The 25,504-nt window shown below is 35.0% G+C and overlaps 1 protein-coding gene across 11 annotated transcripts in view; it reads right to left on the bottom strand.

Moving 5' to 3' along the window:
• CNTRL (centriolin) overlaps nucleotides 1-25,504 on the bottom strand; it is a 144,834-nt gene that overhangs the window by 92,985 nt on the left and 26,345 nt on the right. For all 11 annotated transcript variants that reach the window (XR_458111.3, XM_007474565.3, XM_007474566.3 and 8 more), the window contains exons 8-13: nucleotides 22,065-22,184; nucleotides 21,553-21,778; nucleotides 13,987-14,096; nucleotides 12,441-12,635; nucleotides 3,255-3,408; nucleotides 833-1,053 (exon numbers count right to left, since the gene is read on the bottom strand). Coding sequence is in view for 10 of the 11 variants with exons in the window: in XM_007474565.3 (XP_007474627.2) it covers nucleotides 833-1,053; nucleotides 3,255-3,408; nucleotides 12,441-12,635; nucleotides 13,987-14,096; nucleotides 21,553-21,778; nucleotides 22,065-22,184 (1,026 nt within the window). In the remaining variant the exon portion in view is untranslated. The remainder of the gene's footprint in view (nucleotides 1-832; nucleotides 1,054-3,254; nucleotides 3,409-12,440; nucleotides 12,636-13,986; nucleotides 14,097-21,552; nucleotides 21,779-22,064; nucleotides 22,185-25,504) is intronic.

Here is a 25,504-nt window from a genome sequence, read left to right as displayed (position 1 = left end):
CACACAGCTAGGAAATGAATGAGGCCAGATTTGAACATAGTTCCTCCTGACTGCCACTCTACCCATTGTGCTACCTAGTTGTCCCTTTAAGGAGCTATTCTCTAAAAACAAATAAATCAACAACAACCAACTGGTTGGATCATAATTCCAAAGGCCAGATAGGGTAATTTTAGTAATACCAACATCTCATAAATATAAGTTATACAAAATACAATTTGTATTCACTTAAATTTATTCTTTCATTTGTTTTTGTTATAGCATTTAACTTTTGGTTTATTAAGCCGAGTTCTCAAGGGACTTGGTCATGATATTATGGATACAAGACTTATGATCAAGAATGATAAATTACTATAAAAATAATTTTGAAATAAATGAAGTTCAGTGCCTATTTTGAGTTTGGGGAAAACAGGGACCAAGCAGGGGCAGAATATTATACAGGATGACATATATCACATAGATTAGATACAGAACTGTATAATACTGCAAGTGGAAGGGCCACTTAAAACACAAAATATTAGAACACAGATTGTTACAACTAGAGGGAAGTTTTAGAAATCCAAATTCCAATGTCTTTTTATTTGCCAGATAAGTTAGCAAAATTCAGAAAGCCCTTTAAAAGAATCTTCCTTGCATTAGAGAATGGATGTGAGGTTTTGGAAATCTCATAATTCAAATGGGAAAAAATCCAGGACATTATTGTTTTTTAAACAGATTCACATGTTTTCTGCCATTTTAAAACAAACAAACAAAAAATAACTTTAGTCAATCTAGACACTCTACTACACCTAAGTCTTTTAAATTTAAAGAAAGAGACAAATGTGAAAAATCATACTTTTCTCATATTTTCTGCATCCATAGCAGCGACTTCCAGCTCTGATTTCTCTTCTTCAAGTTTAGTCACTTTTTGCAGTAAAATTTCTTTATCATTTTGTAGTACTCGGCATTCATCCTGGACCTTTGTTACCTGTCCTTTAACATTTTCAAGGTAGTCCTGCAAGCCACTGATGATGCTTTCTAAATCTTTCTTCAAGGTTTCATTGGCTGCTATCTGACCTGAACAAAGGGAAAGAGGCATTGATATGGAAGGTTATGAAAAAAAGTTTTCAAAGTAAAATAATTATAGCATCATTATTATTTAATATTACAATAAAATATTCTTATTTCTATTTAGTATTATAATTATATAAATTACAAATGATATTATTTTTAATTCTATTATCATTATACAAAGAGAAAAAAATCATGAATGTTCTTGCTACAGAAAAAAAGGGACTCTGAAAATACCAGTAACAGTAATTGTTAAAACCATATGACTATTTCTCCACCTCTACAAAATCTTTCTGACAATAATCTATACATGTATTGAAAGAATACTAAAGGAATAAGAAAGGAACAGGCAGGCTTTTCACAAACAACATTCCATAGCCAACTACTTTATAATCAAATGACTAAAAGCTATATAGAGAATACAAAGTCCCACTGTGCTGTTTCTTGACTATAAAAATGCATTTCATTTGCTAGAACAAAGTTTGGTCTTAAAATTTCTTTTCCAACAAAGTTTCTTCTAAACATGTTAAAATCATAGATTCACTGGAAGATATGTCAAGTAACAATGTTATTCAATAATCCTCAGATCATTAAAACTGAATGAAGCATAAAACAGGGACATATTACTAGTAGCACAAATGAAATGAATGAAAATGCATTTATTAAATACTTAAGATTAATAAAGAGTTCAAATGGAAGAGGGATTCTCTGTAAATGATGAGATCTTTCATATGATCCTGTTAAAGATGACACTGTGCTAAAAGCATGAAGCCCTGAATAATCCCTCAGTTTCCTAAACAATATATCTATTCATTCAAAAGTATTTGATCATTGCCTAGCCATTACCGCTCTTCTGCCTTAGAACCAATACATAGTATTGGTTTTAAGACAGAAGGTATGGGTTTTAAAAAAAAGTATTTGATCTGACTGTCCATAAAGGAAAAACAAGAAGGATGAAAGATGCTAATTGTCCAGACCATGAGACATATAGTTAGATGGATAATCCATGGAACAGTCCATTAGCATTTATGTTTTATATAGACACAGCAATTAGACCATGAACTGGGCCCAGAGTTGAAAAGAAGAGGATTGGGAAAACTGTAATGTTTTTAATTGACCTTCAAGCTTCTACCTGAAGCAAAAATTCAAATTTTTAACATCAGTATTTTTCTGATGCTATATGTTGTGAATGAAGAAATATCACAATTTCTGAGGAATCTAAATTATGAATCACCTGGGGGGTAATGGAGAGGTACATAACAGGGTATGAAAAGCTATGGTTCTATGTATTTCCATATTACCAATAAAGCAAGAAGGAAAAAAATATTAAAGGGGTATATGACTAGAAAGAAAGTAGACTGATCATTTATCAAAAATGAGGGATAATCGATGAGCGGCCTGGTGCTCTATCCCATCCCATTTACTGTCAAAGGTCCTGACCTATAGGCAGGTCTTAATCACATTCAGTGAACTCTGTGAAGTATTTATGAGACTATAAGAGATGCACAAGGAAAGAAGATACAGACTCTTATCTGTAGTATTGAAGTAAATGCCAACACTGATAAGATCATAGATCCATTGAAATATTGTATAAATTATGATTACATAAATATATGACAATACATATTTATGACAATAATTAATCATTACAATTATCATTACAACTGACATTAACATAAGCACTCTAAAGCTATAATTTACATAAATAATCTAATTTTATCCCTTGACAATATCCCTTTGAAGTAGTTAACATAAGCATTATTATTATTCTAATTTTGTAGATGAGGAAACTAAGGCCCAGAGAAGGTGAATTGAGTTTTCCAATGTGCTACAGTTAAGTTAGTGGCAGAGCTAAGACTTGGAAGTCATCTGACTTTAAATCCTGCTATCTCTAGTACACTCCAGCTGCTTCTTTTCATCTAGATTCAGTGTAGGGTCACAGATTTTTTTTTTAAGAGACAGAATGGGGGAAGGGAAGGGAATAAATATTTCTATAGTGTCTACTAGGTGCCAGGCACTGTGCTAAGTGCTTTACAAAAATTATCTCACTTAAAGGACCTTAGGAAAGAAAAAAGACCCAAGAACATACAATGATGGAACAAAACTAACTGGATTAGTTTTATTTCAGGTGGCTACTTCAGCATGCTATAGTATCCTTATTGAAACTGATTCAGAGAAACATCCATGATTAATAACAAAATCTTCACCTTCAGTGAGTTGTTGTTCTAGGTCCTTAATATCATCAGTTTCCTTAGCAATCCGTGTAAGTATATCATCTAATCGACTTTCAAGCTGTTGATATTGTTTGTTCATGATGTCACGCTGCTGTTCTCTGCTTTTCTTCTGGGCCTTCACATGAATCTATAAATTGCAAAGATTTTTTTTTTTAAATGTGAAAATTCTTCTACCTTAAGAATCCAATTATTGGAACAGCTAGATAGCACAGTGGACAGAATGCCAGGCCTGGAGTTGGGAGGGCCTGGGTTCAAATCTGGCCTCAGATACTTCTTAGCTGAAGTCACTTAACCCCAATTGCCTAGTCCTTACTGATTCTTTGTTTTAGAATTGATCCTAGTATCTTTATATATGTGTGTTTGTGTGTATGTATATATGTATATATATGCAAACACTAACATGTATATACTTAGTTTTGATTCTAAGACAGAAAACAGGGGTTAGAAAAAAGAACTCAACTATAAAATCCCATATAAATAAAAATTATTATTAGAAACAGCAATTGGTTGGTGAAGGAAAGCATTATGGTAAAGAAAAACTGAGGAATAACTGCTTTTTTGAAATTAGGGTTCAGTCTTTCCATTTTTTATAAGAAAATATTATTTCACTAACTTTAAAAGACTTCATAAATTCAACACTGTGTTCCAGATAAAAGAGTCCTTAAAGGTTACCAACTTTAGACTACAATAACAATAAATCACATTTCTATAGTGCTTTTCAGTTTACAAAGTGCTTTCTTCATGATAACCTGTGATAAGTGAAATATAAATATTATTCTTATTTTACAGATGAACAAAAGGCCTAGAATGGTGAAATTAATTGCACATGATCACCATAGAGTAAGTGAGCAAAGAGGAGTTAAGATCTCCAGATTCAAAGTCCAGTGTTCTTTCTACTGTACCTAATTGCCACTTTGGGTATTAGAGAGAACAAGGGACTCCCTTAGATAATGGTTCATATGGTTACAAAATCCCCAGGGAAAGTTTTCTCTTAAGTTCATGCCATATTCTCTTGGTTGTGAATATCTACCCCGTCTAATCAGAAACACAGAACAATAAATGAGCACACCCCTATGAGGAGAGAAGCTACATTATAGTCCAAATAAAGCCATAGCTCAAAGACTAGGCTTCATTTGAATATAGAAAAACAAAACAACCCAATTTTTAGATGTCTGCTGCCCCCCTCCCCAATCACTTAAATTTTAAAACATGCAATAGTATTTACTTTAGGCAAAATACTGTACTAGTTGCTAAGAACATAAAAATAGATGTAACGATAAGCCTCTGCTCTCAAGAACCTTATGCTCTAAAGAAGAAAAAGGACAAGTATTTAACTAACTATAATAAAAGAAGAGCAATAGCAAAGAAGAGGTCCCAGGAAAAATGCTGTGATAAACTTAAGGAGGGGATGTTCCAGAGGGAAAGAGAAGAGAGGTCTATTCAAGGAATGGGGGAACATAATGATATGAGCACAGAGACAAGACAGGATGATGGGGGAAATGTAAACCTGTTTCATTTACTGCTAATCTAATAGTAATAATCAATAATTATTAAAATAATTACTTTTAAATTAATTAATTTATTTTTAATTTATATTATTTATAAATAATATATATATAAATAAAATTAATTTTTTAATTTAAAAATTAATTAAAATAAATGCAACCATTACATTAAATAACAAAAATATTTTCTCTTTCCCACATTATTATATTCCTATCCATTAGCAGCTAGCTCTCAAAGACCACCTATATAGCTTGAGAAGAGTTATGATCAGTGGAGGGAATATCCATACCAACAAAATCGAAACAAACAGCTATTACTCCTCTGTAGTGGGATGTGTACTAACAGACTGAAATGCTGATGTATGTGTGTGTGTCCACATGACCCAGACTAAAAAAACAAAATTACATTGAAAGATACACTAATAGATATCATTATTTCTTACAGCTTAGTAATAAATTCCTTTTTTCATGCAACACAAAAAGACAGTTCAATATGCAAATTGATTCTATTTTTAAAACAGTAGAGAATAGTTTAAACAACAGTACTAGACAATGAAATTTTTGCAGTTGTTGAGGTTACAAAAGGACAACTGAACAAAACAGGAACTTAAACTCAGTCTTTTCTTTCCTTTTCGGAGAGAGACCAGGAAGAATTATCTCCTTTACGCCTATAATCCCTCCTGTTAAAAACAAACAGTGATACCTGGGAAGTGTGGGCTAAGTACTTCTTAATTCCTTCTTCTGTTTCATCTGAACTTCCCTCTCTGACAGTCGAATTCCTGCAAGAAACCTGAGGCTTGGAAACTTCCTATAGCAGCAGACCACATTCTCAGTGAAGAAGGAGCAGCAGCCAGTGACGTTTTGTCCAATCACCAACTGTTTCTGTGGGTTGGTCTCTACCCTCTGTGCTTTAAATCACAACACAGGAAGCTGGGGAAGGGCCAATGAAATGAAGGGTTTGCAAAAGAGCTCAGCTTACCAAGAAGAGCCCTGAGAAGTGCTGGTTTCTTTTTGTTTAGATGAAGGGAAATACTCTCAATACAAAAATGAATAAAAATTGTGTTTTATGTCTACTTATGGGAAGTCTGTGCCTCTTGCAAAACTTTACAAGTTAAAATAGATTCTACTTTCCAACTGTAGCTTTTTCTTTAAAAAAAAAAAAAGAATTTTGATGCCTGTTGAAAACCTGGTTAGAGGGTGATTTGACATTAAAATGATTAATCTTTTTAAGATTTATCAAGAAATGATTCATATTTATATAATGCTTTAAGTATGGTACCAGTGATGGACTAACACCCGATATCCAAAGATTAACCTAGTTAGATATGAAAATGCTTATCACCGTTGGATACAGGGTGACAATTTTTTTTTCCCCAGTCACAACTTTCCCCCGCTATTGATTTTGCTGTTTTATTCTGAATTTAAACATGAAAATAAATGTGAGCATTTTTATAGACACAGGAGAACACTATGAATGTGAAACCATAAATCTCTATTTCAAATTGCTTGCTTTAAAAACACACACCCAAATATAAAATTCCAACTTTACTTCCAAAATTTCCCTCCTTGTCTCTGCTTCCTTCTGAACTTTCTTTTGTTCACTTCTTTGCATTTTAATAAATGTTTCAAAAGCCCTCCTTTTTTAAATGAGGGAGGGCCATCACTTCTTGTAACTCTTCCTTTTCTACCCTAGCCTATTTTCCTTTTCCCCCAATCAAAAACAGAGAAAGAAAAAACACTTAAGACAAATAAGCATAGGCAAGCAAAACAAATCCATACTGTGACCTCGTCCAAAAATATTTGCTCCTTTTGGAACCTTGAATTCATCACCTCTCTGCAAAAGGTTTATAACATATGTCATAAGTCCTCTGGAGATATGGTTGGTCATTACATTGATAAAAGTCTTCCAAAGTTGTTTTCTTTATACCGTTATTATACATTGTTTTCCTTTTCTTTCTCATTTCATTCTTATCAGATCATACAACCAGGATGCTCTGAAACTATCTTTTCCATAATTTCATACAGCACAATAATATTCCCTTACATTCAAATACTTCAAGTTATTCATCCATTTCTCAGTTGTTTCAGAGAACATCTAAGGCAATCACCACTCCCTTAGATTCTGGGATTTTTTGTTCTTTTTTCCTTTCTTTTTAATCTCCCCTTTCAGGATCTGGAATGTTTTGCTTATGACTATTCCTTCCCTAGTATTATCCTTCCTCTTAATCATCCCCTTCTCTATCCCTGCTTATTTTGCAGTTGTTTGATTCATTTCTACATACCAAACTGTGTGTGTGCTTAAAGTCTCCTTTGTCCAATTCAGATATGAGTGAGGTTCTAATACACTAACACATCAACCCCTTCCTCCATTTTTGTATACTCTTATGTACCCCAATTATAAAAAATACTTCCTCCTCCTTTTTGCCCTAGCATATTAATTATTTTAAACCTTTACTTAGAATCTTATATTCTTATAGTCTTAGAATCAATATTATTGAAATATTAGTTCCAAGGCAGAAGAGAGGTAAGGGCCAGGCAACTGGAATTAAGTGATTTGCCAAGCATCACACATTAAGGAAGTGTGTGAGATCAGATATGAACTTAGGACCTCACACTTCCAAGTCTGGCTTTCTATCCATTAAGCCACCTAAGTACCCCTTAGCATAATTATTTTATATTCCCATTTTCTCCCCTTCTTTAAAACCTCAGAATAATCCATTCCCACATCCTCTGTTTTTTCCTCATTAACTTTCTTAAAGCTTTTTAAAGATATCAAGGTTCTGAAGGGAAACCAATAGTTGATTCATCATACCACTCTTTTTAACCTCTCAATTAAATTTATTTTCCTAGTTTCTCTTAACTTTTATGTACTTCAAGATTCCTACTCAGATCTTGTCTTTTCATTAGAAATAATTGAAAGTCCTATAATCGACTAAAGATCCATTGTTTTATACCTCTGTAGGGAAATTTACCCAGCTTTTCAGGACAAGTTATGCTTGATTAATAAACTTAATTCTCTTGCCTTTTGAAATACTGTATTCCAGAGTCTCCTCTCATTTATTGTAGTGGCTACCATGTCTTGTGAGACCCTGACTGTGGCTTCTTGGTATTTAAACTATTTCTGGATTCTTGCAATATTTTTTTCTCATGAGGGAGTTTTGGATTTTTTCTATGAAATTTTTTGAATTTTTCCTCTGGAATTCTTTCAGGAAGGGTTGGGTACTCACTTTTTAACATAACTTTGTCCTTCAATTCTTTTGTTTGTTTGTTTATTTCTCTACACTTTAAAGATACAATCAGTGCCATGTTAACTAGCCTCCTTCCCTCTGTCCTTCTCTGCCCCATCCATAATCCCCTGCAATGACTCGCAGGCAGATTAGGTACATGGAATCGTGTAACATCAGATTCAAAAGAATTCCCTCTCCACTATCCATTTTACAGAGAGAGAAATTGAAGTTCTGAGAGAGGAAAGGGCTATGCAAGAGTCACAAAGTGAGTCAGTAGAAGAAGAGGAAATTAGAACCTAGGTATCCTGACTCCTATTCTAGGCTCTTTGTTTTGTACTTTGTAGTTTCTGAGGCTCTGAGGATCAGTAGAAGAGGTATTTAAGGGAAGGAGATGCTTGGAAGAAATGCCTAAACTCAGGATAGCAATATGAGTCCAATATAATGGGGAACAAAGGGTTTGATTAATTTCCCAGCAGATACAGAGTCTGGGATTATAAGGAAAGATGGTGGTGTGACTAGGGAGGGAAAGAAGAAATTAGGCTAGAAGATCACTGGATATATTTGCTGATCCAATCCCCAAATGCTGTGACTCAAATGTACTTCACCACATCCTTATCCCAGCTCACCAATCTAGCCTGGAGCTAAGACCCCTGAAGTTTACAGGCTAGAAGAGTCTATGCTAGAAGAGCTACTAGAGTCACCTTAGCAAGAATCTTTGCCAGTTGCCCCATGGCAGATTATATCAGGGATTATCCTCTCAGTGATAGAATTCTTACAGTATTCCTGGTTACAAGCAAGAGCACCTATCATAGAGATGAACCTATGTTTTATGACTATAAATCTAATGCATGTTTCCACTATATTGTACCCCTTTTACAAAATACCTTCCATATGACATCACTTGTGAAGTAGATAGTGAAGGTATGACTTCCATTTTACAGATAAAAGACTGAAGTTTAGAGGTGAAGTAATAGGTTTTGAAATATATGGTAATAGTAAATTTCATAAATTATTTTAAAATCCTATTTGGCCTTAAGAAAATTATATATCGGAGTTGGTCCTTATTCATTTCATTCTACTTCTTTTTTTCATTCTAAACCCTTTATCTTGTCTTAATATCAGTTCTAAGACAGAAGAGTGGTGAGGGCTTATCAGCAACTAAAGTTAAGTGACTTGTTCAGTCACATAGCTACAGTCTGAGATCATATTTGAACTCAGGTCTGGCACTCTATCTACTGTGCTACCTAGATGCTCCCTAGATTACTTTTCCTGGGCATAATACATCATCTACCACAATCATAGAAGAAGAAAGGAATGTAAGGATAATTTTAGGGTTGTTTCCTAATCTAAATTATTTTTGGTTGCCAGAGAATATCCAAAATAAAATACCCAAGTCAGTTTTTTAATTTATGGTGGTTTAATTAATATAGAGGGAAGAAATTAAGGAGAAGGGAGAGGGAAAAGGTGTAGGATTTCTCCCGCCTGGCCTGTGCCAGGGGGAGTTCAAAATCCTTTGCCACAAGGTCCCTGAAGAAGATTAGTGGCTTTTTAAGAGGATTGTGTTTGGAAGGTAAAGGAGAAAAGAGTCAGCCTAAACTCTGATAGAGCTCAGTAAAGATGACTCACCTGAACTAGGCTACTCAGCTTCCTTCCTCCATTATGGTATCAAGGAAAACTCACCACTAAACCCGGACAATAGCAGCTGCCACCTAAGATGCTGAAACACTCAGTATGCTCTGCCAGCCACCTCTCTGCTGCCAAAGAGGCCGGAGAGAGCAAGTGACACGAAATATACAGACGGTTTTTACATCACTTTCCTGCGTCTTACATGTACCAATGGTAGCTTCAGCTTGACTTAGGACAGCCCAGGGGTCTGTCAGTTGTTTCTGATTTGTCATTTGCTAGCACATGTCTGTCATAGGCCATTCTCCTAAATACTTAATCCTTAAGTATGGGTGTAGACATTCCTGTTTTTGTTAGACTAAAGTTGGGTGGAGTAATTTAAAGTTCACAGGTATAAAAGGTTATCTAAAAGTCTGAATTGAAAGAAATCTATAATGAAAGCCAGACTACCTCCTTTTATTCTTCAACACATGCTTACTCATCAAGAGTGAGTGAGGAAGAATGTATAGAGAACTGGCTTAAGAGTCACGACGACCTGGGTTTAAGTCTTGTTTCTGACATATAATAGCTATGAGATGCTGAGCAAGTGACTTAACCTCTAAGTAGTCCAACAAACTCTCAGAGACTATAAGTTGCAGAGAAAGCATCTCTTTTATGCATTGGTAGAAGTCCCGCACTGGGAAATCCCCAAGATGATAAATCCAGTTTAAAAGTAAGGAAATGAAATGCATTTATGAATGGAGTTGTGGAGGAAATAAAGATAAAGAAAAATAAATTTCTCTCTTTATAAGGAGTCTATTGTTAAATAAGACATCATATTTTAATGTAAATTTACATGAATTTTTAAAAAATCTGCACAATTTTATGAGACAAGAAGTGCAAATAACATTTTACATATAAGCAAACAATTTCAGAAGAGTGCAATGAGTTCATACAAGGGAACCAAACATAAAACCTGGTCTTCTGGATTCCTCGTATAGTGCTCATTCTATTACCTGATCATGGAATGCCAGAATTTAACTGAATTTTTAAATTTTAGATTTTGGAACTGATCTGCACTTGTTTAAACAAAATCAAAGAGGTCATGAGGGCTAATGTAATTAATATGCACCATCTTTACTCACATAGGCTTGCTTATGGATGCATCAAAAATTAGGAACACCACTCTGATAGTAGGTATTCCTCTTTACATGCCCAAATTCACCATACTTGGACTTTTTGTTCTCTAGAAAATCTAGCATTTGTTCAGATCCCTGAACACGATTATCTTTTGTACAGTCATTTAGGCCAAATTTATTAAGAACTTACTGTGTGTACAACACTGTAGCAGATAATGGAGGAGATGCAATATTTAGATATAATAGAGTATTTATAACAATGGGCCAAACAAACACAGATAACTGTATTTCACAATATTATAGAAAAAATAAGATAAAGTGATATAAACAATGTGCTATGTGAGATCTGAAGAAGGTGTGGATTCGCACCAGGGGATCAGGGAAGACTTTTATGAAGAAGCTGAAGTTTGAGTTAGGTTTTAAAAGATGGATATGGAAGACATTGGAATAGACTGTTAGGACTTAGAAAAGTATAGCTGAGAAGGAACCTCAGAGATAATAAGATGCTTCTGCTCCCTTCCCTGCCACTCCCAGAGCACTATCAAGAAAAAATATTAGAATGCAGAATTCTGGAATGTAGAAAACACAATGTTGAGCCAGAACGACCCTTAGAAACCATCTGATCCAACCCTTTAATTTTCTAGCAAAGCAAATAAAAATCCAAATTAGTTACTATTGTGATTGTAATAGTTAAATCTATTACTCACTAAATTTATTCCTTGCACTTGTGAATCTTAAAAACTACTCAGACTGTTCTTTAGAAGAGATGGTTTAGCTATTACCTTATTGTAACAATGGAGATACTTGGTCTAACAAGAATCAGGAATGTATTGGGAACTTGGAAATTACTCCACCCTACTCAGACAGTGCCTTAGGGGAAGATAAAGTTGCAAACTCCTGATTGAACAATGATAGTCCCTAACTCATACCTTATAGTAAAGCTAGAACCTTAAGCTAGGTCTATTTTTAGATGTAACACAAAAAGGTGTTAAGTACCTGTAAAGGTTAAATTAATCACAAAAAGGTCAAGTAACTTACAAAAGGCAAGCTTAACAAAGAGGTGTGAAGTACTCAGAAGATATAATCTAACCAGAGAAGGTGTGAACTAAAGAGTGGTAAAAACTAAGAATGGGCAGTCCTGGAAAAAAGTGTCTACTGTGATTGGTAGACATGAAAATTTAGGGGAGGTGACATAAGAGAAAATTTTCTTTAAAAGGAGGGTAAAAAGTCAGTTTAGACTAATTGGAGTTTAGGAGATTCAGTGGAGGACTGGAGCTTGCTTGGAGTTGGTCTTGTGGTGAGTAATAAGACTGGCTTGTTCTCCTTTAGGCTCAGGGAGGCCATTTTGGCCAAGGCCTTTAATTACTGCTTGGCTCAGCCTGAGCCAAAGCAGTTTAAATTAATTCTCTCTCTCTCTCTCTCTCTCTCTCTCTCTCTCTCTCTCTCTCCCTCTCGCTCCTTCCCTTAATTCCTTCTCTCTTTATTAATTAAAATTTCCATAATCCCCAGCTGACTTGGGATATTTTCATATTTGGGAATTTCTCATGGCCACCACTTATTTTAGATTTTCAAGTCACAATGCTAAAATTATCTTAAATACCCACGCCCATGAATTGTGAAAAGTTAAACATCAGCTATATTCATATTGCTTTCAAATATCATTGATATAGTTATTAACTTACTTACATGTCTTGGGTCTGTGTGATCTAGATTATCAAGGGCACTTTCCACATCTTTTATTTCCATCTCTTTTTTTGTTATTTCTGCACTCTGCTTCTCCATCTGCATTTCTAGATTCATTGATTCTTGACGTAACTGATTTAGGAGTTGTATCTTACCACTTAATTGTTTGAGGACAAGGTCTTTTTCTGTTTCAGAAACCTAAAAAATGTGCACAAAAGCAATTGAAAAGCCCCCATATGTTCTACTAAGCATGGAGAGAAAACACTGATTTAGAATTTAAAACCATCAATTTTGTACTATAACAAAAATGTTGAAAATTCCACTAAAGAGCAGGGACAGAGTTTTTAATCATAAGACCACATTTAGTCTTGTGTGTCTCTCAGTGTAACCTTTATACTTCTGCTTATACAAACACAAAATACACTGGGTTTGGGATGATACTTCAAATAGAGACAAGGTAAAAACAGCTTTAACATTTCTGAGATTTCATATTACAACTGTTTTCTTTCTTTCTTACCACACCAAAACTCAGAACAGCTAGATGCTCCATTTACAGTAGACTTATTATGCAAAAGAACATCTATGCACTCATTGAATACCTTTGGTGGTATTTTGCCTGAAATACACATCTACTCCAGCAATCTTCTGCTACTGGGAACTCATATTTTCTATAGTGTTTTACGGTTTAAAAAGAATTTCCAAAACAGCAAGCCTGTGAAGTAGTATAAGTAATATTATTCCTCATTTTATAGACAAGGAAATAGCTACTCAATGTTGGGAGTCAAGTTTAGAACTCAGGGCTTCTAGTGTCACCATGTCTAGTAATCTTTAATGCTAGACTTAAAAAAAAAAGTCTGAACAATGGTTGAAACATTGGAAAGAATATTCTGAAAAAGAACAGAGAAAACTGCAGGCTTTTTTGTTTGCTTTTCACATCCATCAGTATTGAGATTTCTATGTTATGCATCTTATTTCTGTTGCTCACAACAGAGATAAAAATTAGGAGATTAGCAAGCTAAAAAACTGGGAGGGCATAACAAGGAATATTTTGAATATTTTTAAAAAAATACTCCTTGTTATAAAAACATTTTTCATATCAGAAAATTCCATTCTTCCTGTTCTGTAGATATTTATTTAGTGACAAACCAATTTCCATGTGTTAAGAGTGGAGATTCAAAATAACCCACATGGATGGTAGTATCATCTTCAAGATACACAAATACCTTATCTGGTTTGGGTGACTTTTTATCTTCTTTTGAAAAAATAACCTTCTGTTGCATTGTCTTATACTAGACACTATTTGAAAAATTATAGATCCTTAATAGGAACCCTTAGAGTACTGTTCATGTTATTATGTTACATATGAAATCATTCCCCCTATTCCACTGCCCCCAGATATTAAAGCCAATAATCATCCATACATAAAAAACTCATCATCTAGAGAACTATACATTTATTTTTAAAGAATGCCATATGTAAAATATTTATTTATGCTAATGTCTCTTTAGGCTAAGGCCTTTTTTTGCATTGTTATTTGGCTCTTACATACTTTTTTCAGTTTTATGGCTTCTTCTAGTTGTTTAAATTCTTCTGTTGCTTTTAAAATGTTCTGCTCTACTGTTGCCATTTCATTGTACAGCTCCTTCAATTGGGCTTGGGCTACAAAGGAAGAAGAGAAAAAATGAATTATGTATACTCTCAAACACCATCCCTGTGCAACTTGACTCTCCCCCTACCCACAATGGATTCTATTCTTCAGGCAGAAGATTTATCTAACTACAATATGTATTAGAAATAAAAATAATTTTAAAAATCTTGTTCTAGGAACTCAGGATCACAGAACTGGAAGGGTACCTAGAAAAAATTTCAAGCCCAATTCCTTTGTTTTATAGTGAAACAAAGAGACTCAGAGAAAGTTTCCTAAAGGCCCTACAACTACTTTATGGGAGAACCAGGCCTAAACTCCACTCAAACTAATTCATATTTATGTAGCATTTTATAGTTTATAAAGACCTTTCCTACAATGATCCTACAGATGGCACCAATGTCATCAGACCACCTTTTGTAGAAAATGAAACTGGGGGGCAGCTGAGTGGCTCAGTGGATTGAGAGTCAGCCCTAGAGACGGGAGGTCCTGGGTTCAAATTTGACCTTGGATACTTCCCAGCTGTGTGACCCTGGGCAAGTCACTTGACCCCCATTGCCTAGCCCTTACCACTCTTCTGCCTTGGAGCCACTACACAGTATTGACTCCAAGACGGAAGGTAAGGGTTTAAAAAAAAAAAGAAAATTAAACCGAAGCAAAGAAAATTAAGTGACTTGCCCAGTAATGCATAGCTAAGTAATTGTTAGAGACAGGATATGAATTCAGTTCTCCTGATTTTTTTCTACTATAGAACATCTTGACCTCTCCGTTTCAAGTTGGAGCCTGGGGTACAGTTATTCCTTTTAATAAGGAAAGGGAAAAAATAGAAATCCATTCAGGTTTCTATAAATAGCAAGGACCTAGAGCCCAAGCCTTTCACCACTGATCACTAGGCAGTTTTGCTTTTACCTTTGAACACAGTGCTTCCTGTTCCCAATGTGGGAGCAGGAATTAAAATTATATTTTAGTTGGGGCCTAGCTTCCTTTGCTACCAGGAAGCATGTGATACACTACAGTTGGATGGTTAGGCAAACTTTCTTTTGCATCTATCCAGTGATGGTTTACCTAGAATTAGAGAAAACTTCTTTCCTCTGCTACAATTTTTTTGTTTCCTCCTTTCCATCCACCTAGAGCAGTGATGATGAACCTTTTAGGGATCAGAGGGCTGGTGTCCCCTCTCCGCCAGTGCCATGCCTGTTTCCCTCTAGCTCTCCAGCCTGTGAGCCACCTTACTCCCTGTGCACTCCCACTGGTCCAGTGGGCAGAGGGGCAGGGGGATGTGAAAAAAATGTCCTCAGGCATAGTGGAGAGGGGGACGGAGGGAGGAAGGGAGCAGCTCCACCCAAGTCTGCCTTTCTAGTAATAAACTGGAGGGAAAGGGGGAAGGGTGGTCACATGCCTACAGAGAGCACTCTGCATGCCATCTTTGGCTCCTGTGCCATAGGTTTGCCATCAGAACTAGACGCTACCTCTCCTATATTTCTATTTTATTCTGTCTTCTTCTTCCATAGCCTTCTGGGACCGCCATTTAATTGCTAACAAATATCCCTTTATGTTATTTTGAGACTATATATATATATCTCAAACTCATTTCAATCATGGACATGTGGCTATTCTCAGAAGAAAATGCATCCCTGGACACTCTTCTCCAGTATTAGATGTGCCCCGTTCCATGCCCTATAACCCTCAGTGCCAGAAACATTCCTTGCTTTTCACTACTATCTCTAAACCCTTGATGCTATGAATTTCCTTCTTTATTCTTGCAGATACATCATTTACAGATGCTGACAGGAATTATCTGCTAGACCCAAGGTCATTTCCCCTCCTTTCTCAAGAAGTAGCTAGCTCACAGACTTCCTTTCCAACTGAATACCTTTCCTTATACTTGGGGAACATATCTCAAATTTTTTGATTTCCAGGTTCATTCACCCTCTCAAGTCCCATGTCTTCACTCTACTTTTTTTTCCTTTTTGTTACTTTTTAAAAATTTTTTATTTTTTACTTTTATTTTTTATTTTATTTAATTAGATGATTTAGAATAATTTTCCATGGTTACAAGACTCATGTTCCTTCCTTCCCCTTTCCCCTCCCCTCCCATATATGACACACAATTCCACTGGGTTTAATGTGTACCATCAATCAAGACCCATTTCCTTATTATTAGTATTTGCACTAGGGTGATCTTTTAGAGTCCACTTTCCCAGTCATAGCCCCACTGACCCATGTGATCAAGTGGTTGTTTTTCTTCTGTGTTTCTTTTCCCATAGTTCTTCCTCTGCATGTGGATAGCATTCTTTCTCATAATGCCCCTCCAAATAGTTCTGGATCGTTGCATTGCTACTAGTAGTGAAGTCCATTACATTTGAATTTACCATAGTGTATCAGTCTCTGTATACAATGTTCTCCTGCTTCTGCTCCTTTCACTCTGCATTACTTCCTGGAGGTCATTCCAGTTCCCATGGAATTCCTCCAGTTCATTATTCCTTTGAGCACAATAGTATTCCATCACCAACAGATACCACCATTTGTTCAGTCATTCCCCAATTGGAGGGCATCCCCTTATTTTCCAATTTTTTGCCACTACAAATTGCACAGCTATGAATATTCTTGTACAAGTTTTTTTCCTTATTTGCTCTTTGGGGTACAAACCCAGCAGTGCTATGGCTGGCTCAAAGGGCAGACAGTCTTTTAGTGCCCTTTGAGCATAGTTTCAAATTGCCTTCCAGAATGGTTGGATTAGTTCACAACTACACCAGCAATGCACTAATGTCCCAATCTTGCCACATTCCCTCTTTACATTCCTTTGCTGTCATGTTGGCTAATCTGCTAGGTATGAGGTGATACCTCAGAGTTGTTCTGATATGCATTTTTCTGATTATAAGAGATTTAGAACATTTTTTTCATGTGCTTATTAATAGTTTTGATTTCTTTAACAAAAAATTGCCTATTCATGTCCCTTGCCCATTTATCAACTGGGAAATGGTTTGATTTTTTTGTACAATTGATTTAGTTCCTTATAAATTTGAGTAATTAGACCTTTGTCAGAGGTTTTTGTAATGAAGATTGTTTTCCAATTTGTTGTTTTCCTTCTAATTTTGGGTGTATTCGTTTTGTTTGTACAAAACCTTTTTAATTTAATGTAATCAAAATCATCTATTTTGCATTTTGTAATTTTTTCTAACTCTTGCTTGGTCTTAAAATCTTTCCTTTCCCAAAGATCTGACAAGTATACTATTCTGTGTTCACCTAATTTACTTATTGTTTCCTTCTTTATGTTCAAGTCATTCACCCATTCTGAGTTTATCTTGGTATAGGGTGTGAGATGTTGATCTAAATCTAATCTCTCCCATACTGTTTTCCAATTTTCCCTGCAGTTATTGTCAAATAGTGGATTTCACTCTACTTTTGCCACATTTAAGAGATGTTTATATTCTCAATTTCTTCATTGCCCATAATAGTTTCTACCTTCATGATCTAGAAAGATGAAATTCCTCTGACTATTAATTCCTATTCTTCCATCTTTTCTTAGGCTTCACTCTTCCTAAACCTATTCTTCATCCTCACTACAAACTCCAAATACTGTGAATTTTAGATTTACTCCATCTTGCTTAGTCTAGCAACCAGGAATGTATACATCCCTACTTAAGGATTAAGTGTTGAGGAGGATGGCCTATGGCAGATATGTGCTAGCAAGTGACAAATAAGAAAACAACTGACAGACCCCCTGAGGTGTCCTAAGTCAAGCTTAAGCTACCATTGGTACATGTGAGACGCAGGAAGTGATGTAAAAAAATGGTCTATATATTTTGCGTCACTTCCTCTCTCCAGCTTCTCTCATGGAAATGTAGCTCTCGCTCTCACTCTTTCTGGCAGATATGTTGGTCTGTCAGCAGTGTGGGGAGTGCTGGGCAGCCTTTGGCATCTTGGCATTTGGCATTTGCAGCTTGCCAGTAAGGGACTGGAGAAGCTCGGTAGCGTGGGTTAGGTGAGGCATCTTCCCTGAGTGACCTGGGTAAGTGATTTAAGCTGATGCCTTTTCCCTTTATCTCTAAAGCACTATCCTCTTAGGAGGCCCCTCATCTCAGAGTAGACCTCAGGGCTGGAAGCCAAGCTAGTTTTAATCTTCTGAGGAGGCCTTGTGGCTGAGTTCTCTAAACTTCCCTTGGCTTAGGCTAGGCCGGAGAAATCTTATACCCTTTTCTCTCTCTTCTCCTTAATTCCTTCCCTCTATTGTAATTAAACCACCATAAAATTCCCAAACTGACTTGAGTATTTTTATTGGGATTCAATTAATCCCTGGCAACCACTAGCATAATATATTCAGTCAGTAAATCCTAAATTTACTCCTTACGTCACTCCACCTCTCTTCTAATAAAAAAAGGTAAATAAATCAACCAACTCTCCCCTTCATAAACATCAAGGGCTTTGAGATGACAGGCCACTCAATATCAGACCATCTAGTCACCCTGATGAGACCAGGACAGAGCCTTAGTCACCCTGTTCCTATTAAGGAGAAGTGTAATGAGCCCCTTGTTATTGGGAAGGATATAAACCTACATCCTATGACTACTATTACCTGCACAAGAAGTTGCAATGGAGAGGATAAAATACAAACATCCTTTTGATAGTGTCCTGCTTTATATAAAATTTGCATTTAATTTTCTGTGCATATGCTCCTTGAAATCAGGGATTGATTTTTGTATCTCACCATCGGCATAGTGGCCACATGTGGCCAAGGCACATAGTAGGTTTTTAATAAATTGTTGGTCAATTAAAGTAAAACAAATTCATTTCTAAGATGAATTATTTTACTGTGTGTTAAAACCATGAATAATACTTATTTGTACTAATGCAAAGTTAGTTCCCTTAAATTGGAAATACATCTTCAATTTAATTCAATTGATTCCATAAGCATTTATGTAGTATCTGCTGTATACATATCATTGCACTAAGCACTAGAAAATATAGAAAGTTAGGTAAGATTCAGACCAATCCTTGCAGAACTAAACATCTGGTATGAAAGAGACAATATAAATATATACAAATATCAACAAAATAAAAGTATATAACAGAGGTGAAAATAAGTGATATGTAATGTATTGAAGTTGAGGAGAACAAGGTCATAATTAGGCCATTGCTTACTAGGATGGGAATGATTATTACATACTAGTATTAGAAAAAGAATATGGAAAACTTCCTGAAGAAGGGAAAATTTGAGTAAGGTCTGAACCTGATGACTGGGGAAGTATTCTAGGTATAAAAGAATATGTAAGCCAGATGCAGCAAAGACATGGACTATAATACTCCAGAACCAGATTAAAGTGTAATTGGGAAATATTAATAAAATAGATAAAAATACAAAAAAACTCCAGATAATGTTAACACATGGTTTTCTAGATCAATATATAACCCACAGGGATATTTAGATATAGCTTAGTGGTTCCTCCTTTGACATCATTGGTGTGGGTGAAACCTAGTGGACTGATTTTGATTGATGGTCCCAAATTCTCACATAGAAGAACCCTGTTATAACACCAATTTTAGAAGATAAAGATATCCAAAAGATAAATCTACAACATACCATTTTGTTCACTGTTTTGATAATTTTATTTGTTAGCATAAACAAGTCTGAAAAAGTAAAGTACTTTATAGTATAGTCCTGCCAGAGTATGTCTAAAGTATCAATATCTTGAAATCCACTATAATTTTAACACAACACAAATGGATGTTATTTCCTTAATCTGCCTAGAACAACCCTCCATGGTTGCCAAAACTGTAAAGGGTAAAATTATGGCTGAGACTGAATGTAATAATTATTTTTGTCATCAAGAATTTAATTTATAAAATCCTAATGAATAAACCAAGTCAGCTGGAAATTTTATGTTATTTTAATTGATAGTGGAGGAGATTAAGGAGAAGGAAGAAGGAAAGGAGTAGGTTTTCTTTGCCCCTTCCTCCCCCACCTGGCTGGTACCGAGTGGAGAGATTAGGAGATAAGGTTTTGGAGTATGAAGGAGGAAAGAATCAGTGTGACCTCCAAAGGGGCTCAGCTAAGATGCCCGAATCTGAACTCAGCTCCAGGGCAAAACTCACCACCGAACTCAGACAAAAGCCACCACCATGCCAAGATGTCGGAATGCCTAGCACGCTGCCAGCCAGAGTCGTCTCTCCAGGGAAAGAGGAAGAGACAGGAAGTGACATGCCTTATATACAGTTTTACATCACTTTCCTGCTTCTCATCTGTACCAATGATGACTTAGCTTGACTTAGGACAGCCCAGAGGTCTGTCCTTTTTTTGCACAGGTCTGTTGAAGGCCATTTCCTCAGATAATTAAATCTTCAGTTTGATGCAGACCTTCTTAATCTTGTTAAACTAAGAAGGGTGGAGAATGTAGAGTTTCCAAGACCTGATTCTGTTATTCCAAGTATCTCCATTATTATTGATCAGGAAATAGTTAAATCAGATCTTCTAAAGAATGATCTGATTAGGGTGGAATAGTTTTAAAATTCACACCACCAGATAAATTTTCCTAAAGCAAAGACCTGAATATACCAAATACTGCTCAAACGTCCTTCACTACCTACAAAAATCTTGGCTCAAATTGGGCCTCAGACACTTCTTAGCTCTGTGACCCTGGGCAAGTCACTTAATCCCAACTGCCTAGCTCTTACCACTCTATTGCCTTGGAAATGATACTTAGCATCAATTTTAAGGCAGAAAGAAATGTTTTTTTTTTTTAAGTAAAGTCTCTTTATCTTGGTATCAAGACCCTCCAGTATGGCCCCAACTGAACTTTCTAGTTATCTCACAATATTTGATCCCTCTACCCTCCAGTCAAGTGTTATTAATTGCTATTCTTTAAATATTATTCTTATTATTCTTTAAATATTATTAAATATTATTCTTTAAATTTCTCACTCTTTTAGCTCATAGCATTTGTTTATGCTATTCCATATGAATGAAACATTCTCCCCTCATCTCTAACTATTGAAATTCTGCTTATTCTTCAAGACCCAGCTCAAATTCAACCTTTTCTAAGAAAACTTTAGATTTCCAGCTATAGTAGGTTTTATCTTTCTCTGTTCCTTCATAGCAGTCTCTCTATATGGCATACTGACTATATGAATGATATATACTGGGGATATAAAACATGTGATTTAGGCAAATGAACATCTATACTGATGAAAACAAAAATCCAGAGAGGATGTAGAGTATTATTTATAAATATCTCATCTTCCCCATTAGATCATAAACTCATTGATGGCAAGGATAGTATTTTATTTATCTTTATGTCATTCCTACTGCCTGGCACATTATTCTGCATGTTTTAATCACTTAATTTTTTGTACTTGTTTGTTGAATGAGTAAATGAAAGGAAAGAATCAATGTGGAGATGATTAAAGAATTAGAAAACAAATTTAGATTAAGTTTTTATGTTTTTAAAAGGCTAGAGTTTAAAAATAGATTACCTGCTTTTATTTTGTTTTCTTTATCTTTTAGTTGTATATCCAACGTATCAGCAGGTTTCCTTGAGATCTGTTCATTTCCAAGTTCTTCTTTACAAAGTTCGAGTTTTTGAATCTGTATTGGCTGGGCATTATCATTAATATAACTTTCAGTGGTATACATATTTCTTTTATATCTGGATTTACCAATATAAGGACTTTCACCTGGGGCGTCATAAATTTCATTGTACTGAAAAAGTAAATATGTGATTCCACAAATAAATTCAAATCAGTTAAACATCATTTTATTACTGAGTTAAGTAGAATAATAGCATTCCATAAATTTAAAAAATTTATAAACTGAATTTTTAAAATTTGTAAAAATACTGGTAAAAACCAGTAAGATATCAAAGTACTAAATATTGGAAATGGAGATCTCAGAACATAAAACTTTAAAATATAGAACAGAATTTTTTTTTAACCCTTACACCATTTGACTGATTCAAAGAAATACAAAACATTGTTAAATGACTTACCTCTTGTGGATAATAATTTAGTGGCTCAAATTTGGCATCAATTTTATAAAAAGCCAATTCTTGTTCTAGTTCATACTGTTTTTGGCAAGAACGAGTGAGTTCCATTGTCTTCTGTTTTAACTGTATCCCAATTTGGGTATAAGGCAAAATACAGAATTGATAAATTAGCAACCAACTTTTAATGCTGTGGTGATTTTTCATAAAAGTCAGTAATAGGAGTAAAAAAAAAAGAGTATATACACACACATGTATCCTAAAAGATCATGACAATTAATATTTAATTGTCAACAAATAAGACTATACCAAAGCTACTATTTCATAAGAAATCACATATAAGATCTTGGGAATGGCAATGTATTTCATAGTTTTAAATTGGAATGTTCATTAATATGCTATAATGAGTTCTATAATCATAACATTTTACTTAACCAAACACTAAAAAATTCTATTTCCATTATTTCTTAATAAGTGGCCAACCAGGTGTATATATACATATTCTCCATTTTTCTCTGGTAATTAAAATACATGTAACAGATTAAGTAACTTTTGTCTTTAATTCTCTTTAAAAGCAGTGATATGATAAGAAAAAGAGGAATCGATTTTACTATTTCTGTTGGATTATTTATAGCTAATGATAGCTTTGATATTCAGCACTTAGAATTTAGACTTGGCAAGACATGAATGTTAGCTCATAATTTTATAGACTTTGGTAGTTTATAAAATAGTTTCTCACAACAACCCTATTAAGTATTGAGCACAAGTCTCTGTTTTCCTGCTCTACAGATGATGAAATTGAGGTCCATAGAGAGACCATTACATGTTGCCCAAAATCAATGATAACTGATAGAACATAAAACTCAAATGCAGGGTTCCCCATTCAAACTTTATAGTCTTTCCACTACACCATGTTTCCTGATGTGAGCTCACTTAACAGAAAGTAGTATCACACTGAATCATGATAGTTTTGTAAACTTTTTTGAGACATTTTAGCTATCTGAACAGATTCCAAAGATCTATTATGTGCTTTGGGGGCTCATTTCTGAAGGAAGTTGGCTATCAGAAAGAGAACAAACATGCTTGGGAGATCTAAAAGTGTTAAAAAAAATAATGCATGCATATTCAGAAATGAGCTCTAAAAATAGTGATATATGATATATGAAATGATGTGATCATACGTAATCTAGAATACAGTCATCTCCTGATTATCTATAGCAACAAGACTTTATATGAATTATATCACTTGATTCTTATAATTCTGACTTCTTGAGAAGTATATCCACAGAGGAAAAATGAATTGCCAAGTCAAATATCCTAGATAACATATCCACAGAGAAATCAACACCTTTGAGAAGAGAATTGCGACCCTCTCCTCAACCAAACCCTTTTACTAGATGAAGCAATTATGTAACTCCTGCACAACAGAAGTCATGGAATCACAAAAGAGTTAATGCTCAGAATGAGCCCAAGTCTGGTGAGAAAAACCAAGGATGAGAAAAAGGAGTTTTAAAGCCAAGTTAGGAAAGACAGAGTCAAAGGAGTGATGGAAAGGTATCAAATGCTGGAGAAAGGCAGAATAGCTAAACTTTTGTTTCTGTTACAGCCAAGAAGGATGAACTGGAGGCTGGAAAAGATTGAGGAAAAAAGTGCTAATAGAAAGTTAACACCAGAGATGAGTAGGGAGATAATAAGAAAGCACCTGATTGCCTTGGAAGAATTCAAGTCTTCAAGTCCAAATAAATTACATTTCAAGGTGTGGGAAAAACTGACAGATGTAAATCATTGAACTGTTATTAGTGGTCTTTAAAAAGTCATGAAGAGGGGGCAGCTGGGTAGCCCAGCAGATTGAGAGCCAGGCCTAGAGACGGGAGGTCCTAGATTCAAAATTGGCCTCAGACACTTCTTAGCTATGACCCTGGGCAAGTCAATTGACCCCCATTGCCTAGCCCTTACCACTCTTCTGCCTTAGAACCAATACAAAGTATTAATTCTAAGATGGAAGGTAAGGTTTTAAATAAAGAAAAAAAAGTCATGAAGAATAAGAATGGTGCACAGAACTTGAAAAAGGCAAATGTTATTGCAATGGTGTCTGTAAAATATAAATCACTGGGTTTGAATTTAAGTACTGGCAAAATTGTAGCATATAGAATCTAAGGATTACCTCTAATTTACTCTGTGTATATCTCACAGGTCCCTATCCATTTGCATGTTGTCTCACTCATTAGAATGTGATCTTTTTAAGGGCAGAGACCAATTTTTGCCTTTATTTGTATTTAAGCACTAAGCACACTGCCTAGCATATATAAGTATCTAGTGGTTTTCCTACCTTCATTTAAGTCCCAACTAAAATCTTCTTCAGGATCCCTCTCCCAACCCAACCCCTTTTAACTTAAATGTCTTCTCTTTTATTTCCTATTTATCCTATATAAGGATTGTTTTTATATATTGTTTTATTTGTTGCTTCCCCATTAAACTGTAAACTCCTTGAGGGCAGGGACTGTCTTGAGTTTCTTTTTGTATCCTTAGCAATTACCCAGTGCCTTGCACACAGCATGTGCTATATAAATGTTTATTGATTGATTGAAGTGCTTAATAAATGCTTGTTGACTCAAAGAGATAGTTGGTGAAGACCAAGAAAAAGCAGCGTTGATTATAAAAACCAGAATGGATTAATCAATAACAAAGTTTTAAACTACCTTCATTTCTTTTTGGACAGAGCCAACAGATGGAGATCTGAGTAATGTTGTATATATAATTTGCTTTGACAAGCACTTTACAAAATATTCTTGTAGAAAAGATGGAAATATATGTCAGGCAACAGTAGTTAGTTGGTTTAGGAAATAATTGAAAGGTCAAAGCCAAAGAAAGTCATTAATAATTCAATGTCAAGTTGGAAGGAGATTTCTAGTGGTGTGCCCCAGTCACTGACTAGGGTTCATACCTTTGCTATTTAACATTTTTATATCTATGCCATGGATGATGTGCTTATCATATTTACAGATTACCCTGAACTAATCTGAATAGCTCCTTTTTTGAAGACTATGAAGGGCATATGTTTTTTTTTTTTAATTCAGAGAGAAGTGACATGCTAAGTTCATAAAGTTAATAAGCATTATAACAATTCTTTTGACTCTCAGATATGTGTTTTCATTGTACTGTCCTGATAGGTAGAGAGAAAACTACATAGCTTAAAATCAGGTGAAATGAAATATCAGCTCCTAGAATAATCATGAGTTGACTGTATTTAACATATTGCAATAGTACAGATTTACTGTAACACATCTCCCTCTTTAGTCCAATATCATAGAATTTAGAGGTGATGGGAAGCTTAAAGATCATTAAATCCAACCGTCTCGTTTTACAGATGAGACTGTAGAGAGAAGCTAAGTGACTTACCTAATATCACAGTGAGTAAACAGGAGAGTGAGGATTTGAACTCAGGT

This window comes from Monodelphis domestica, chromosome 1, assembly GCF_027887165.1.
Source record: "Monodelphis domestica isolate mMonDom1 chromosome 1, mMonDom1.pri, whole genome shotgun sequence".
Taxonomy (NCBI): domain Eukaryota; kingdom Metazoa; phylum Chordata; class Mammalia; order Didelphimorphia; family Didelphidae; genus Monodelphis; species Monodelphis domestica.
The sequence above is the reverse complement of the archived record's forward strand: the minus strand, read 5'-3'. Positions and strand labels throughout refer to the sequence as shown.